Consider the following 17,270-nt stretch of genomic DNA (forward strand, 5'->3'; position numbering starts at 1 on the left):
ATTATTAAATGATGTAAGGGGGAGAGAGAGAGTGATGAGAGTGGGGAGAAATAGAAAGAGTAAGTAATGAGATGACAGAAAAACATAGTGATAAGAGAGGGAGAGTCAATGTACGTATAAGGGTATAAGAGAGAGAGACACAGAAGTAGAGAGTGTACGTAATGACAACAAAGAGATTTCCAATTGATATTTTTTGAACGAAGATCAACGACAGACATCATATTGATGTAAATGGTTTCTTGTTATCACTAGTGATTTTCACGTTTTCACCATTTGTTAACTTTTTACTTCTGATAATTATTTTATTAGAATAAGTTGTTGCTATATTGTCACCATTAGCATTACATTGCCAAAATCATTATAATTAAACGGAGATCGTTGTTTTATTGAATGGGGGAGTTTCCAATCTTGTCACCATCATATTGAAGGACATCAATAATTATCATTTTGGTAATTATATATGTCTTCTTGTAATTAATATTATAAGTTATATCATTTTGTTAATAATTATCAATAATTAGCGACTATCTTGTCATCATAATTGGTTGTCTTGGTACAATAAGTAGCTTACTTATTTGAAAAATAAATACAAAAACTAGAGAATCTTAAGGTAAAAAAAAAGTTAATAAGTAAAAGATACAGATCGAAAGTGAATAAAATAAAGTAATCAAAATATAATGCAGTTATACTTTTTAATATCGAAGTTATTAGTTTTTAATTTTTCGTTAAAAAAGGTGAATGAATGTCACTTATTAGTTATTTATATCTTTTTATCATCACTTGATGAAGAATATCTTTATGAGATTTATTTTTATCTTTTCAAATTATGAGATTTATTATTAAAAATAATAGTATATTATACATATGTATACACATAATATCGTGTTGGGTTTGAATGGATTTTTACCATCGGACTCCGATTCTAACTTGCCCTAATATAATAAGCAAAAGAATTCAATTCTTCCCGTATCTAGTACTAATTTAGTTATCGTTAAAAATCAAAATAGACTTTCTGACGAAGCAAATTTTTTGGTCTATACTTACTAATTTCACATTATAAGGACTTCAAAATGAAAATATTTAATATAACAAATAATATAAGTTATATATATATATATTAATTATATTTGTTAATTAATGGCCCACCAAACAATTAAATGAAGACCAAGTTGTCAATGAATTAGGACCTATTAAACAAAGAATTGTTGTAATTTTGTGAAGAACTTTGGCATTTTCCTAATTGAACTTGGGAGGATTTAGTTAGTTTCCTATTTTGGTCAACAAAACAAAGATTTGATTAGTTGACAACAAATTAAATAAATCATGTTTAATTTCTATTTAACTTTTTTTTAATCTACTCTTAGACAATAAAACAATGATGGATAGATGTTTTCGTTTTCACATATACATATACATATACACATATATATATATATATATAGGGTAAGAGTTTTAATTTTAATTTGAGATTTTATTTCTTTTAATAACTTATTATCCGATAATTCTAACGTTAATTAAATTTATTATCTCGTGATTATGAAAGAATTAAAAAAATTAAATGATGCGGAGAAATTATAAAAAAAAGAATTACAAATTTTTAAATTAAAAAATTAGAAGTTAGAAAAAATAAAAATAAAAGTAAAATTTTTATTGTATAAATTATATATTTATATACATTGGGGTATAAAAATTTTGATTGGAAACACGACAAACATAATCCTACGATCTGATAGGTTTAAGCAACCCTAAATCAGGCTTGTGCCCTAACAACCCTCCTAACCATATTCTTTGGTCGTAGTAACGAAAATAATTGGTCCACGTGTCACTTCCCCATTTGATAACTCCTAATCTGAAAGACCCAATGAAATTAATTGCTGACGATAAAATCCACGTGGCGTCTACGTGTCACTTTTAGGTTAAATGGTGGTGGGGTCCACCACCGCCGCCCCCTTGTATGGTGTTGATGACAGATGTTGGAGTTGATTGGAACTAAAGGATCTTGGATGTGGGGTCGGGCGGACAGGAGTGGGCCCACGATCAAGGTGGGTCATGCCAACGTAACTGTGGGTCCCACAAAATCATGGCTCTTTTTAATTTTTTAATTTTTTAAAAGAAAATAATGTCTCTACAACTTCTTGAAAATATAATGTAATAAATATAATAATGGAAGATAGTGCAATATCTACTTGATAATCTCTCTCTCTCTATATATATATATATATATATATATAAAACAACAAATTAATGGAAAAATATTTTATATAAAATAAAATTTATAAGAATGAGAATAGAACAAATTAATGTCAAAATAGATTTATTATGAGTAATATATATATATATAATGTTAATATATAAGAATAAAAATAAATTTAGAGAATAGTTGTCGATAAAAATGTAAGATATTCATTTGGTGAGGTAAGTTCATTAATTTTAAATAAAAAAAAATTTTATATATAATTTATTTAATATAATAAAAAATTTTAATATGAGATATCGTGTCAGCAACTATAAAAACTAAGATATAATCAAATATCTTTATTTTGATAGTTTCTTATTAGTTTTTTTTTATTTTCATAACGATATCTAATTTAAATAGACATTAAGAGTTTTAAACGGTATCAAAATACTAAAATTAATATTAAGATGCAAAATACAATAAAAAAAATGAAATGCTTATAAGATCTGAATACTCTTATACTATCATAGATAAAATCAAAAGCAAGAACGAGATCAAAATGTAATAAGTGGACAATGACTGAGTACATAGGTCAAGCTAAAAAAAAAATCGAGAGAAAGTTTCAAATGCCTCCATATCCAAATCAACTTAGACCGACATATAAACTAGGTTTAATTAAATATAAAGATAAAGAGAGACATTAAGTTATATATTATGTTTAAGAGTAAAACATTTAGTAAATTCAGTTATCCTTATTTTTCGCCAGTAGAAAGAAGAAAAATTCCAACAAGGAATAAAGCTAATGAAGTGCGGAAAATGATCTATAAGCTAAGTATTTTTTTTTTATAGAAATAGTTTTTAAGGATAGTAAAAATAAAATCGTCTATGGAGTTTTTCCTCAGATGGAGAATACATCTTCTTCGTCCATGAAAAGAGTTTTGTAGTTAGATGAACTTTCTAAGTTGATATTCTCTCATGTTCCTGAAATCTTTCTCCCATTATTGGTTACCAAGTTCTCGTAAGCTAATAGTTACTGTTCTAAAATTTACTCAACTAAAACTCAAGATTAGTTCTTAAAATTATGAATGATAGTTAAGTTATATGTTATATGCTGAAACTATTATTATTTTAAGTTATTTTTATAAAAAAAAAATCAAATTTGTACGAATAAGAAAGTTCAACCATAGGAAAGAAGAACACAAGGAATATATTTTTAGTTTTTAGAATATACATATCGTATCTAAAGAAAGAAACGAGTTTGTTTTTCACTTAGGTTAACCTCCATAAGATTTCAATCAAGATCACGTTTGTTGCTCTAAATTAGTAATTTAAAAAAATTGTAAACTCGCTTATTAGATTTAGAACTTGAAGAATCATAAAGAGTATAGTTACAGAGTATGTAACTTAAATGCTTTATATTTTATGTATAACATTATCACTATTGTTTTTAGATTTACATAATCTTGTTAATGTATGTATATTTAAGTTTTAATAGAATTAAAAAAGAAAATTAATGTTTGAAACATATTATTGTGTTAATTGTTATAAAAAATTTAAATTTATTTTACCCCTCTTATGCATATATATATACACACACACACACACACATTTTAGAGAACATCTCCTTACAAAAGGTACTTACCTTTAATTTCGTAGTTTCTTTATCTTACATGATTCTATAGTATCATATTTATTATACATATATGTATGTATGTATGTGTATATATATGTATATATATAGACACACACACACAAATTATTAGGTCTAATATGAATGAGTAGTCTATAGGAGTATATTCTTTATTCTATGAGCAATAATTAAAAAGAACAAGAGAGAAATTTGTGAAGATACATATATATATATATATATATATATATATATATATATAGATTCCAAAAGCTATACAAACCTATCTCACTTAGTGTATCCTTTTAGGATCATAAAACAACTGGCATCTTCTGTCAAAGCTTCGTTTCCACATTCTATGACATCAATGTAATGTCAAAAAGAATGTAATAATAGATATATATATATATATACACACACACACACATACAATTTTAGTATAACTAATAATTTAACACAATGTTTTTTTTTAAATGAAATTAATGATGTTTACTCCACTATTATTAATGGCTTCTTATTTTATTTTGATCCTTCAATTCATATAAAATTTCTTACTTAATCTCCATTTGATTATTGTTTGCTTCTTTTTTTTTTTTTTTTTGGAATTTACATGTTAACTTCAAATCTTATTTCCATATAAAAAGATATATTTAAAATGTATATATATATATATACACATCTTAATTGTAATGCAACATAATGAGATTGGCAATCAATTATTAAAAGGGTTATTATTTATATTACATTATATATATATATATAAACCTTCATTTCAAGAATATCTATTAAATATAACCTTTTTTTTTGTCCTAAAAGTAAAGTTAGGGTGGTTGTCATATATTCTATATTTATAGTTGTTATCAACTAAAGTTAGGGTTGTCATCTGAGTTTTGAAATATTTTAAATTTTAGCACTTAGTCCCCTCTCTCCACATATATATATATATATATATAGAGAGAGAGAGAGAGAGAGAGAGAGAGAGAGAATTATATGCATACTTCTAGAAAGGTAAATAATTTATATAAATAATAAAATCTTGAAATGATATACAAATTAACGTGTATATATATATATATATATTAAATCAACATTTTATATATAATATCAAATAAAAAACTACTTTTATAATGAAATAGATAAGCACTCTTACTAGAGATATAACAAAGCTACTAACTTTAAATTCAAATAGTAAAAAAAAAAAAAAAAAGAATATACATGTGATACTTGATTCTTCAAATAGTAAAAGATAGGAAGAAATTAATCCAAATGATAAAAAAGCATATACACGTATATAAATATATATATATATATATGTATATGTACACGTATATTTTCACAAACTTAGATTTGATTATTGCAATAGGTTTTAAAAGTAAAATTATTCAATTCAATAAAGTATGTATATGAAGTATGTTCTTGAGATTTTGTAAAGAATAAGATTCAGTGTTGAATAAAGAAGAGAGAGATATCATTTGAATATATTTATTCCAAAAAAAACAAAGAAGCTTTCTGGAAAGGTGCAAATGTACAGGAGTTGACATAATTTGCCCATACAAGTAGGAATGGTTGAACTTAGATGATCCTGTCTAGAGATTACACACAACTGGTGTCATAAACAAAGTGCATATGCAATAATTGGAGTATAATAAACAGGACAAATTTACTGAGAAGTTAAGTAATAATTAGTCGTCATAAGTACCGATAAATTAGTACTTCTCTCTCTTTATAAAAGATTGTAGGTTTGAGCGAGAGCGGTGTATGTATTTTATTTAATTACTATAATGAAATGTATGAATGCCGTATTATAATATTACCCCCATACTTCATTCATATATGTTTTACTTTCTTTGAATGGGGTCCAAACACAACCAATCATAGCTTATAGAAACAACACATGCAATTCAATTTCACATGTAATGGACCCTCCTCCATTGCCCCTACTCAACTTACCTTCTTCTCTGTCAAAACAAATCCAGGACTGGTCCCGCTAAGTCTCTCACCTGATCTGCAAGTAGATACGCCATGTTTGTAACCTGCCAGCAACGTATTCAAAGGGAAAAAACAAGCATCATTTCAGTTCATGCAACACACAAGAATTCTGGGGAAGTCATTGATGTTTTTTCTTTTTCTAAAAATGGGAAAAAGTTGGGGAAAAAATCGCCTCTGGTAAAAATAAAAAAAGGGAGGGGGGGGAGAGAAGAAGGATTGTGGTTGGAACTGTTAGGAAAAGTGCAAAAGATTTGTGAAATCTTTCTTTCCCTGTGACTTTTTCTCTTCAACTTGGCATATGTTTGATGGCTTCTCTTATAAACAAAAAGAGCCCAAAAAGGAGAACTAGACGGAAAAAGAAAATCCTAAAACTCTTCCACTCAAGTAGGCAGTCCTCATACGGATTCTCACAACTCCATATAGGTTGACTCAGCCACTCAAAAATCATCACCTTTAAATTCCCACCTTAGCTCTTCATTCCTCGACTCTTCTACAAACTCTCGCTTTTGCTTTTGCTTTTGCTCTTGCTCACACACAACCAAGAAATATAACACCAAACTCCTCTCCATCTCCCTATTCACTTCTGAAAAAGAAAATGAGCTTTCTCAGACAACAAAACATCCTTTTCTTTAGAAGTTTCATCACCTTCTCCTTTATCTGCATGGCTGTTAAAGTGAACCTATGTTTTTCAACCATCCCTTCTTCCTTAAAAACTCTTTCCATTGATGGGTATTTCAATTTTGATGATGTTCATCATGCAGCCAGAGACTTTGGCAATAGATACCAATTCCTCCCTTCAGCAGTCCTACACCCCAACTCAGTTGCTGATATTGCCACAACAATAAAGCACATTTGGCAGATGGGTCCTCACTCCGGGCTGAAAGTAGCAGCAAGAGGTCATGGCCACTCACTCCAGGGTCAGGCACAAGCTCACCAAGGAATTGTGATCAACATGCTATCACTCCAAGGCACTAAAATGCAGTTCCATACCGGGAGTTCCCCATATGTTGATGTTTCTGGTGGCGAGTTGTGGATAAATATCCTCCGTGAAAGCCTGAAATATGGGTTAGCCCCGAAATCTTGGACAGACTACCTACATTTAACTGTTGGCGGTACTCTGTCTAATGCTGGAATCAGTGGGCAGGCATTTCGGCATGGACCACAGATCAGTAATGTTCAACAGCTGGAGGTCATTACAGGTTTGTTCGAGTAAAATAAGTTAATAAATATCTTAATCTTAGAATGATAAATTCCATCCTGAAAGACGAGACTATAGTTGGGGATAACCATTAAGAAATGACAAATCAGGGAACAGTCATGAACTTTGTTTTCTTGGATTTAATTATTCATTTGAAACTAAGATTGTACTTTGACAGGCTGCCTATAGTGTATGCTGCAAATTGGACAAAATTTTATGAATGATAGTCATGACATACTACTTACTGAACAATTGACGGGAACTGCATGCAGGAAAAGGAGAGGTGGTAAGTTGTTCAGAGAAGCAGAGCAGTGATCTCTTCCACAGTGTTCTTGGAGGCCTTGGACAGTTTGGCATCATAACACGGGCGAGAATATCATTGGAACCAGCACCTAATATGGTAAAAAATAATAATGATTCACCGGAACAAGTTCCATAGTAGGTCCTATGCAGTAGACGGCATTACTAACCATAACACAATTCTGCCCTTTGAACAGGTGAAGTGGATTAGAGTGCTGTACCTGGATTTCCAAACATTTGCCGAAGATCAAGAGCATCTAATATCTGCAGATAATACATTCGACTATGTTGAAGGATTTGTGATAATCAACAGGACTGGTCTCCTAAACAATTGGAGATCATCCTTCAATATACAAGACCCTGTACAAGCCAACCAATTCAAGTCTGACGGCAGAACTCTCTTCTGCCTAGAATTGGCCAAATACTTCAACCCAGAAAAGACAAATGTAGTAAACCAGGTGAGGCACAATGGCCCACAATAAGGTGGATTTTCTAATTAAACCTAGATATTAAACATAACATAACTGAATATATCTCTTTCCCCTTGTGCAGGAAGTTGAGAACTCACTGACCCGGTTAAGCTATATTTCATCAACACTTTTCCAGTCAGAGGTATCCTATTTAGACTTCCTGGACAGGGTTCACGTCTCTGAGGTCAAACTGCGGTCAAAAGGTTTGTGGGAGGTTCCACACCCATGGCTCAATCTTCTAATCCCTCGAAGCAATATTCAGAAATTTGCAGAAGCTGTTTTTGGCAATATCCTTACAGACACAAGCACCGGCCCCATCCTCATCTACCCAGTAAACAAATCAAAGTAAACACAAACAAAATTATTCACTTATCTCTTACAATCTAGTAACTTCTTTTTTCTAATCTATCTTTATTTTAATCCATTGCAGGTGGGACAACAGAACTTCTGCTGTTATTCCAGATGAAGATGTTTTCTACTTAGTGGCTTTCCTTTCCTCTGCAGTTCCCTCTTCCGCAGGAACTGACGGCTTGGGACACATCTTAAACCAGAACAAAAAAATTCTGGAATTTTGTGAAAATGCTCATCTAGGGGTGAAGCAGTATTTGCCCCACTACACAACAAAGGAAGAGTGGCGGGCCCACTTTGGCCCACAGTGGGACCTTCTTGTCCAGAGAAAATCTGCTTATGACCCTTTGGCAATATTAGCCCCTGGCCAAAGAATATTTCAAAAGGCAATTCGCTACTCATGACCACAGCTTTATTGTTTTCCTCTTTGGCTTTACCTCCTCCTTGCCTTCATTCCTCCCTTCGAAAGAGAAAAGAACACTAAAGAAAGAAAAAGGGAAAAAGGTCTTCATTGCAATATATAAGATGGCTTGGTCACAGGTTCTGTAAATATTCAGATATTGTAACTATAAACAAGGAGGCTTCAGGGCTGGTTGAAATTCTTTTGACTAATGGGTCAGATACGAATTATGGAACAGAATTATAAGAGCCATTAGGATAGCAGTGCCTAAGTTTGATGTATACATTGATTATCATAGCAAAATGGTTATCCTCAATCTAGTTCCAAATGAAAGGGTATAATATCATGTTGGAGTTAAATATAGCCATAATAAAAGACATGAACTTCTATTTCATTTACAAAATCTGAAGGTGAAATAAATGAAGGTGATGAGGCAACCGACCCACCAGGGAACTAAAATACCTGACATATTAAATTTGAAGTAAAATGTTGAAGTTACATTACAATCTGCCTTTCCAAACCGTGCCATACAAGTAGAACAGAGGTGCCAAGAGAAATAACAGCCTCATTAGCTGATGCAATAGATGCAGCATCAAAAACTAGGAGTGTCTGTCTAAGTAGGCTGGCAATTTCAGCTTTCAGATATAGTAACTTATCCCAACAGGAGTATACACAAAAAAAAAAAAAAACTGTGAGAAACCCTCCTCTCTGGTATCGTCTCTAGTAATTAATTTAAAACTAACATATAATAAAGATGGTCCTGTTAAAACACAAAATAATTATTGAAGCTGCCCTTTTTTTTTTTGAAATACATTCAAGCTATCTTCATATCGACAAGGAGACATCAAAAAATAAATTGTGCTGCCGAAGCAAGATTGCAACATATATGTAAAGAAGTGGATAAAATACAAGCGTCTAGAGTATATTGTCCTAGCTGGCATAAAACAAGGCATATTATATTTGAAAATAAGAGTTTGATGGGATTATTAGGCTGTAAAAATAATATATAAGGGTATAACTAGTTCAAAATTGCTGCCCTAATACGCAGAAGAAATCTACCTCCAGAGGATAAATAAAGTAACTTACCAAGATTAAGACAAAAAGATATTCAAGTGAAGGTTTTCCTGAAAGAGCAGTGCACAGCCAGTGGCTGTGTTAAAATTAACGAACTGATTTTGTCATTGTTAAACCAGACAACTTGAAACATGTAAAAATGTTCTGCTTCAAAATTCTTTCTTCTGTTCATAAAAGTACAGTTAGTAAGGTGGGAAAAATGGAGCCAAGGATCTTGTGGTGCAATCTATTTTATATTTGACCTCTAATTTTCTAATAATTGTGCAAGCCTGTAAGTACTAGTCCAGTACACTTCCAGAATATTTATTTCCAATAATTTTTTTAATAATTGCTTAGACAGTTATCCTTAAGAATACTATAAAATTTCCAATTTTAGCCAACTTGATATGCATCCAACATCAGCATAAGGAAATATATATCAATAAGGAAAAAGTGAACTCGGAAAGAATGAATATTTTTCTGTGTAGGAGTTTCTGGCGTCTACATGTCAGACCTGCTGGGACAGTGCTGTTAAATGGTTCCCACAGTTCAAATTCTGTTCAAAAACTTTACTGCATATCCACCTCAAAAGTGATGACTGCTTTTTTTTTTTTTTTTCCCTGAAACCATTAAGATCAACAGTGACAGATTGAAGACTACAGTTATCACATGATAAAAAGCAAGGCTCCAGGCTGAAGAATAAGGACCTTTAAATGAGAATATTCACAGGGAAAAAAGCGACCAAGTATAACTGTTGATTGTCAACAGAATGAGCACCAATGTAAACTATTAACTCTAATACTGACTAAACTTGCATTATAAAGTATGTTGGACCATGTTAAGAACATTATTAACTGCAACTTCTACTTTTCTGATGACAAAACTCAGTAGAAGCCATTGAGAAGTATGTGCATTTCTTGCCATGTGTCAATCCGCATATGTGTTTATGTACGATACAGAACACCAACTGAAAGATTCGTGGCCGTGAACCAGAAAAAACAATCAAACACTTCGTGAGTGCTAAATTGACAGTCATAGTATGGTGACTATTATAAATGATGATGATTCATGATGAGAATCTTAGAAAGCAAAGCAAATCATACGACTTTTATCAGAACCTAAGAATTTGAGTGAAAGAGCAAAGATTTCCCTTAAAGATGTATTTTTGATCTTCTAGCCAATGAGATGAGTGGCTGGCCTGAGCAGCAGATTATTTCAATGTTGCTGTATGCTGCATACTGTATTTGGTCCAGATGTAATCATGATGGTATGACAAGTACTTAAAATTGACATAACATCCTCTCCATGAATTTTGAAAATCTGAACCCCCATGGATAAGGAACTCTATCTTGTTGGCAAAAGGTTACAGTTTTGTCAAAGATATAGTTTAATGTTCAACAGTTTCCTTGAATTGAAGTCTAAAACTGCATGTTATGTTCGGGCATCCACCCTGTTTAACAATCCATTTCTTGTATCAGTAAAATCTGAAGCAACTAGTTCACAGAGATACCAGCAAAATTATTTAAAAATCAAATTTTCTTATTTAATAGCTCTTCCATTAGGAAAAGAAAGAGAATTAAAAATTTTATCCACCTCTTGGAGGATTTACTACTAAGCACTTACCTATAACAAAGTACCTTCTCAAACTGGTTTATTCCGTCGTATTTGTCAGTCACAGAAGAAGCAATAATGAAATGTCAGTAACTCTAAGACTACTGGAACGAAAAGAAAAAGAAAAAAAAAACACCTCACCTCGGAAATAAGGTCTCATAAGAAATATCTAAACCAGTTAAAAGCAGGAAAAATTATGTTCCGCTATTTCTGAAATTTTTAGAAACAAAAGGCTTCTATATCATATCCTAGTTTAAAAGATCAGTGGCATGGAGTTCTGAAAGGTTTTCCCTGGGAAATTCAGAAAACTCAGAATTCATATAACTATCTCTAGTTTGCCCATGTTTTTCTCCGATTAAATTAAAGCTGACATTGGAAAGAAAACAATAATTCCTGACTAATATCAGGATTTAAAAGAAGGCAAGAAGGCAGTTACTCAAAGGACAGCGGGAATACAGACACTCAAACATTAGCCAAGAAAGCAGCTTATATGAGAACAGTTCACTGGAAGTAAAAATGCTGCATTTTTTTTTGTTCCTCAAAAGGGGGCATAATTGTTCCAAATTATTCTTGTTGAAGCAATAATTATGAACACCATGAAAAAAAAGGGGAAAAAAAGAACCAGCAAAAAGAGAGAGAAGAAGAGAGGGATCGATATAAATATAAAATGCAGAGAAGCTATCTTGATTTCCCCTTTTTTTTCACAGCAAACAAGTTAACGAAGTTCAAGAAACACAAAGCCAACTATGATAAGTAGAGAAGTTAAACAAATCAAGTAGCTGTTGGCCTCAAAGGATGACCAGTGACCACAGTATCTACTCAACAGCTCATCCTGCCAGTGTATCACATGTGCACTGCAAAGCCCCTCAGCTCCGTCTAGAGCATGTTATAGACGCATGGCTCTTAACTGTTTCTTAAAAGAAATAAAGTTCACATCAAATGTCTACTGATAGAGATTGATCTCAGGAACTGGTATCAAAGTATTTTTGAGTCCCTTGGATGTCACAAGATGGGGGAAGGGGCAGATTATTGGCCTTACGGAGGCCAGGGATCACCTTATTGACCACCGGTCATGTATCAGCATCAAATTGGTACAATCACAAGCCCATCACGCTAATGTATGACGTGCACTATGAATCCCCCTGTGCCACCTGCAACACATAATCCGCACGGAGTTCTAGCTGCTTGTTTAAAGAAAATAAAGGTCACTTTAACTAAGAGCAATAGTCTAGCGGTAGGGGCTTCATCCCAAGAACTGGTAAGGTATCCATATGCAATTAAACATGTTCGATTCTATTTTTGTCTTTATCATCATAAAAAATGGAAAAATTGGGCAACCTTTTTTTTATATTTTGATAATGAAAAATCTTTCTACAGAAAATCAAATTGAATAAGGATTATTAAGAGTAATTATTAGAATGATAATTAATATGGAATGTTTTAAATGAAATAAAAAATAAATTGGTTAAATTGATGATTAATAGAGTTTGTACATTCAGAAATTGGCTAAAGTTGTTACAGGTGTGGCACAATCTTGGTAACGTTTCTTTCTTTGTAATCTTTAATAAGCCAAACTTAGAAATCTGCTTCTAATATATTTTGAGGTCCAATTAAAGTAGCCATTGAAACCAATATTAGAAATAAATTGTTATAACTGAAATTGAATTCCCTTGCTTTGTTTACATAATTGATGGAATGAAGATATCTTGCCAAGCTTAAACTAGACATTGGGAACTCGTGTGGAAATTCTCTTTATCATTTAAATGATTTTGGAAAGAATTGATTTTATTGCATTTTGGACAAATTGAATTAATGTTTTTCCTGCTGAGAAAGTCATTGGAAGACGTGAAAAAGTTTGACATGGTCTTCGTACATTCATAAAGAAAGATTAATGATGGTACCTAAAAAAACAGAAAGATTAATGATGGAGAGGACCTTGAAGGAAATTATCTTATCTTGAGGTATCAGCAGCAATTTCAATATCAAAGGCTTAACCAATGGAGCAATTTATTGGTGCCTTCATTTTCAGGAGCTGCTCTACCACTTTAAAGAGCGGTGGCAAGCTAGAGCAACAAGAGAGAAAAAAAGAATGGAAATATCGTTATATGATTATGAGCTAAAATTGTTCAACCCTATAAGACGTTCATTTTTCTCTTTTTAATTACTGGGTTGTGTGACTTAGGAAAAGTTATTGTGCCTAAACAAATTGAAGATATACTGTTTTAGTCTTGGCAAAGAGTAGAAAGTTGATTCTACTTAAAGGATTGAAAATGTAGGCAGTTGTTTCTATCAAAGTTGTTGAAAAAATATGAGTTTACTCTGCTTAAGCAATTGAAAATGTAAAGAGATTCTACTTAGGTAATTGAGAGTGTACTTCGATAGTTCTACCGTAGCTATCAAAAACTTAGTGCATTGGTTAAACCTTAGCCGCTAAAAAGCACTATGCAACTTTTATTGCAGTGAACAAATTCAAACTCTTGATTAGGGGTAGTCAACCTAGCAGATGCAGTCATTCGAAGTCTTATTTATTTTGCTTTTAGTTTGTTTTATTTAATTTTTTAATTTTCTTTAATAATTTTTTAGATACATACTGTTTTGGAATTAAGTATTCATCCTTTTCTAAGTGCTCACTGTTTACAGAAACACTGCTTTTAGCCAGAAATGATGGTGCAGTGGAAGCTTTGTTTGAAAAGATCAAACGTAGAGTACTTTGATTACTCCCAAAAAAGGCTAAAAATTTAAAGAATGATATTCAATTGTATTAAATTATATTTAAGACTGTTACAAATAAGCCCTTTTATAAGGCTTATAACAAGAACCCAAGTAGGAATAGGAAATTCTAAGAAACTAAGAATCTAACTAGCAATAGAAAATACTAAAGAAACTAGAAAACTACAATAAATCTTAAGACTTGATCTAGGAAAGACCAAAAATAATAACATAAGAACACTTAGAATTGAACTAGGAATAACACTTAGAACTGAACTAGGAAAAGTATGGTGCATCAATCCCCTCCTTTCTAAGAAAATTTGTTCCAAAGTTGTATGATTTTGTAAAGAAAACACATCAGGAGGATAGTACCCAAGAATATCATAAACATTGAAAGTATTGGAAATATCCATACCAGCAAGAAGATGAATCTTATAAAGCATCATCTATATCATGAACCAAAAGATGGTAAATCAAAATCATCTACCTCATCAACCCCATCAAACACCCTCTTGTTCCTCTCCTTTCATACAACCGAAAAGATTGTTCGTGGAATTTGCTCCGTTTGTTTCCTCATTCCACTCATACAATTCTACGTCCAAATTTCATCTCTCATTGAATCTGTCATCACCAAACTGATGCCTAATAAGGTATAGACCATGGTCCAGAGTTGGTAGACTACTGGACACCAAAGCAGAACATGGTTACAGGTCTCCTCCACCCTCTTGCAAAAATAACAGGCATTCCAAAACCTTGCCCGTCTCCTTAATTTATCAATTGTCAAAATACATTCCCTGTTAACCTCTCATGCAAAAAAAAAAAAAAAAGAAACTCAGGGTGAAGCTCTTGCCTTCCAAATCTGTTTGAATGGAAGAGTACAGCTGTTACCATCATGCTTGAACAACTGCCTATAAAATGACTTAACTATGAAAAACCCATTCATTGTAAGGCTCCTCAGCGCAAGGTAATTACTCCGATCCAAGTAAAACTTTAAAGAATCTAACTAGAAATTGAGAAATAGAAAATCCTACGGAAACTGGAGAACTAAAATAAGTCTTACTTGAACTAGAAAAAACCAAAAATAATAAAATTATAGAACTTAGAATTGAACTAGGAATAACACTTAGCACTGAACTCAAAAAACTGTATTGCATCAAACAAGACAGACAATCAGATTTCACGAAGGGAAAAAAGGTGAATAGAATCACAACTCCAAAAAACATAACCAATTCCAGAAACATAGTCTGTTAAACACCGGACAGCCATGTACAAAAATCAATTCAGTTCTCAACTGCAATTTTTAGAAACTCACCTCTCTCTCCCCTAGAGACTCACCCAAAAACATTGCCCCCAGCTACATGATTGCTTCATTGAACTGAAAGGCAATGCACTGTAATTGACCAGCAAGCAAAAAGCAAATTAATAGTCTTGCAAAACAATAGATAAAATGAATTAAGCCTGAAAATTCCAAAGAAACAGTCTGGGATATCTCACAGTAAGAGCTCTCCTTTCAAAATCTTCCACCATAAAACCCTTAATAATTTTATTGAAAGTGCTTTAGAAGCTCACATGGACAAATCCAGCCTACTCCAATGAAATCGACACGAAAAATTTACTGCAACTATGAGATATCAAGCCACTGAATTTTTGTCCCATAATAATTAACTGTGCTAACAAGACAGTTCCAGGAAAAATTCCCAAGCACTCCTTCCATAAACAAAGGATCCTCAACAATCCCCCCCTTTCAAGGACCAAATCAACATCAAGACATGAGGGAAAAAATGGTTACAACTTCATATTACATAGAGTGAAGCAGGATACTTTCTAAACAACAAACAGTCATTATAGCATTGGCTAAGCAATGAAGATTGAAAATTTGTCATCAACAATTCGCCGTCCCTTAAAACACAGATTCAAGCTCCGTATAGACCACCAATAACGGCTTACCAGCTCTCATTCGATGTCTAACTAAAGAAATCACACTCATTCGCGTTGACATCAAGCATCACCAACCCAACTCCATGATTTACCAACAAAATCACAAATCACTAAATTCTCTCCCACGATACAATGGAAACCAATCAATAACCTATCTACAAGAAAAGACATCCATCTTCTGAGTCGACAGAGTCTTCCCATTCATCGACTTCCGTAACCCGCACAAAAACGGCCAAACCCATAATGTAAGTGCAATTACTTACAGTGTCTTACGTTAAGCAAAAAAAAAAAAATGAACAACGTACCTGTCTTTCCACTGAAGTAAATGCAACTGCCATGAAAATTCTCCGAAAGGTCTTCTCTCTACTAACAACCTCATTTCACCTTCCCGGAGTCTTCTCGTCGTCTCCGTTCTTTATGCGCACTGACAAGTTTGTTCGTTCATGTTGCCATCTACTTATTACCTGCTTATTTAATAATAAAAGATGTTATAAAATATTTAAATAATTTCAATTAAAATATATTAAATATTAATCAAAATAAAATATAATTTAAAATAATATTAAATATAATACTTAATAATAAATATAAAATAATATTATAAACACATAATATTAAATATTTATCAATTAAAATTTAATTAATTTAAGTACAAATAAAAATTAAAATTAAAATATATTAATTATATATACACCTGAACGGATGTGAATTTAATAAATTATTAAATTTAAACTCATCTCGTATATATTTTAAATTTATAAATTTCTACTGAGACAAATTCTATACTTTGTTAATCATAAATTTTTAATGTGGGTCAAACGTATGAATTTTTATCTCTAATTTTTATTATAAAAATTAATTGTTAAGTATACTACAAATTAATATATTTACCAATATGTGATTTAGTTGTTAAAATTCTTGTATTTTACTTAAAAATTCTATTATATTTTTGGATAAAATAAATAATTTTTAGCGTTTATGTTCTTTTTATTGGAATAACCACAACGTATTAAAAATATAATTTACTTTTTCTAATTATGAAAAATGAAAAAGTAATATATTTACGGTTGTATATATTATATCTAATTATTAAATAAATATTATTAAGAGCAAAACTCTCCTAGAGTATCCAAAAAACTCTACAATGTTATATTATCACATCACACCTATTTCAAATGATATATATTCTTAATCTATGTATTTTATTAATGAAAAGTTAAATATTTTTTTTAAACAAAATCATAAACAAATTTGATTTCATCAAGAACAAATATGAGGTATTTTTTTAACAAGATCATGACTAGGAGCAAGATTGTCTTCATTGTACTCTATGTCGTGTGCCCTATATTGGGTTAACGCACAGTCATGTGTTAAGAAGACAGTGTTTCTGTTTTGCTCGGTAAAAGAGACACGGTCGTGTATTTGGGAGACACGGTCGTGTCGTGTCTAAA

General features: G+C 31.7%; 1 protein-coding gene and 1 long non-coding RNA gene across 2 annotated transcripts; one reads left to right on the plus strand and one right to left on the minus strand.

The window, feature by feature from the left end:
* Positions 1-5,543: 5,543 nt before the first annotated feature.
* On the minus strand, positions 5,544-16,276 carry LOC110808175 (uncharacterized). Its single transcript, XR_015813859.1, has 3 exons — positions 16,125-16,276; positions 7,461-10,181; positions 5,544-7,382 (listed from the first exon to the last, which is right to left on the minus strand). It is a non-coding gene; the product is annotated as an uncharacterized LOC110808175 (long non-coding RNA).
* CKX6 (cytokinin oxidase/dehydrogenase 6) lies at positions 6,388-8,716 on the plus strand. Its single transcript, XM_022033559.2, has 5 exons — positions 6,388-6,991; positions 7,263-7,390; positions 7,488-7,748; positions 7,843-8,105; positions 8,191-8,716. The coding sequence occupies exons 1-5, from the start codon at positions 6,388-6,390 to the stop codon at positions 8,510-8,512; spliced, it is 1,578 nt and encodes a 525-aa protein (XP_021889251.1). The 3' UTR covers positions 8,513-8,716.
* Positions 16,277-17,270: the final 994 nt, after the last annotated feature.

Source organism: Carica papaya, chromosome 8 (genome assembly GCF_054855325.1).
Source record: "Carica papaya isolate Zhongbai chromosome 8, ASM5485532v1, whole genome shotgun sequence".
NCBI lineage: Eukaryota > Viridiplantae > Streptophyta > Magnoliopsida > Brassicales > Caricaceae > Carica > Carica papaya.

What these genes read in the sequence shown, in the direction of transcription:
- CKX6 (XM_022033559.2), top strand. Translation starts at nt 6,388, where the DNA reads ATGAGCTTTCTCAGACAACAAAACATCCTTTTCTTTAGAAGTTTCATC. An exon ending in AGACAAATGTAGTAAACCAG is followed by an intron (nt 7,749 to 7,842) that starts GTGAGGCACAAT and finishes CCCCTTGTGCAG; the next exon opens with GAAGTTGAGAACTCACTGAC. An exon ending in TACCCAGTAAACAAATCAAA is followed by an intron (nt 8,106 to 8,190) that starts GTAAACACAAAC and finishes AATCCATTGCAG; the next exon opens with GTGGGACAACAGAACTTCTG.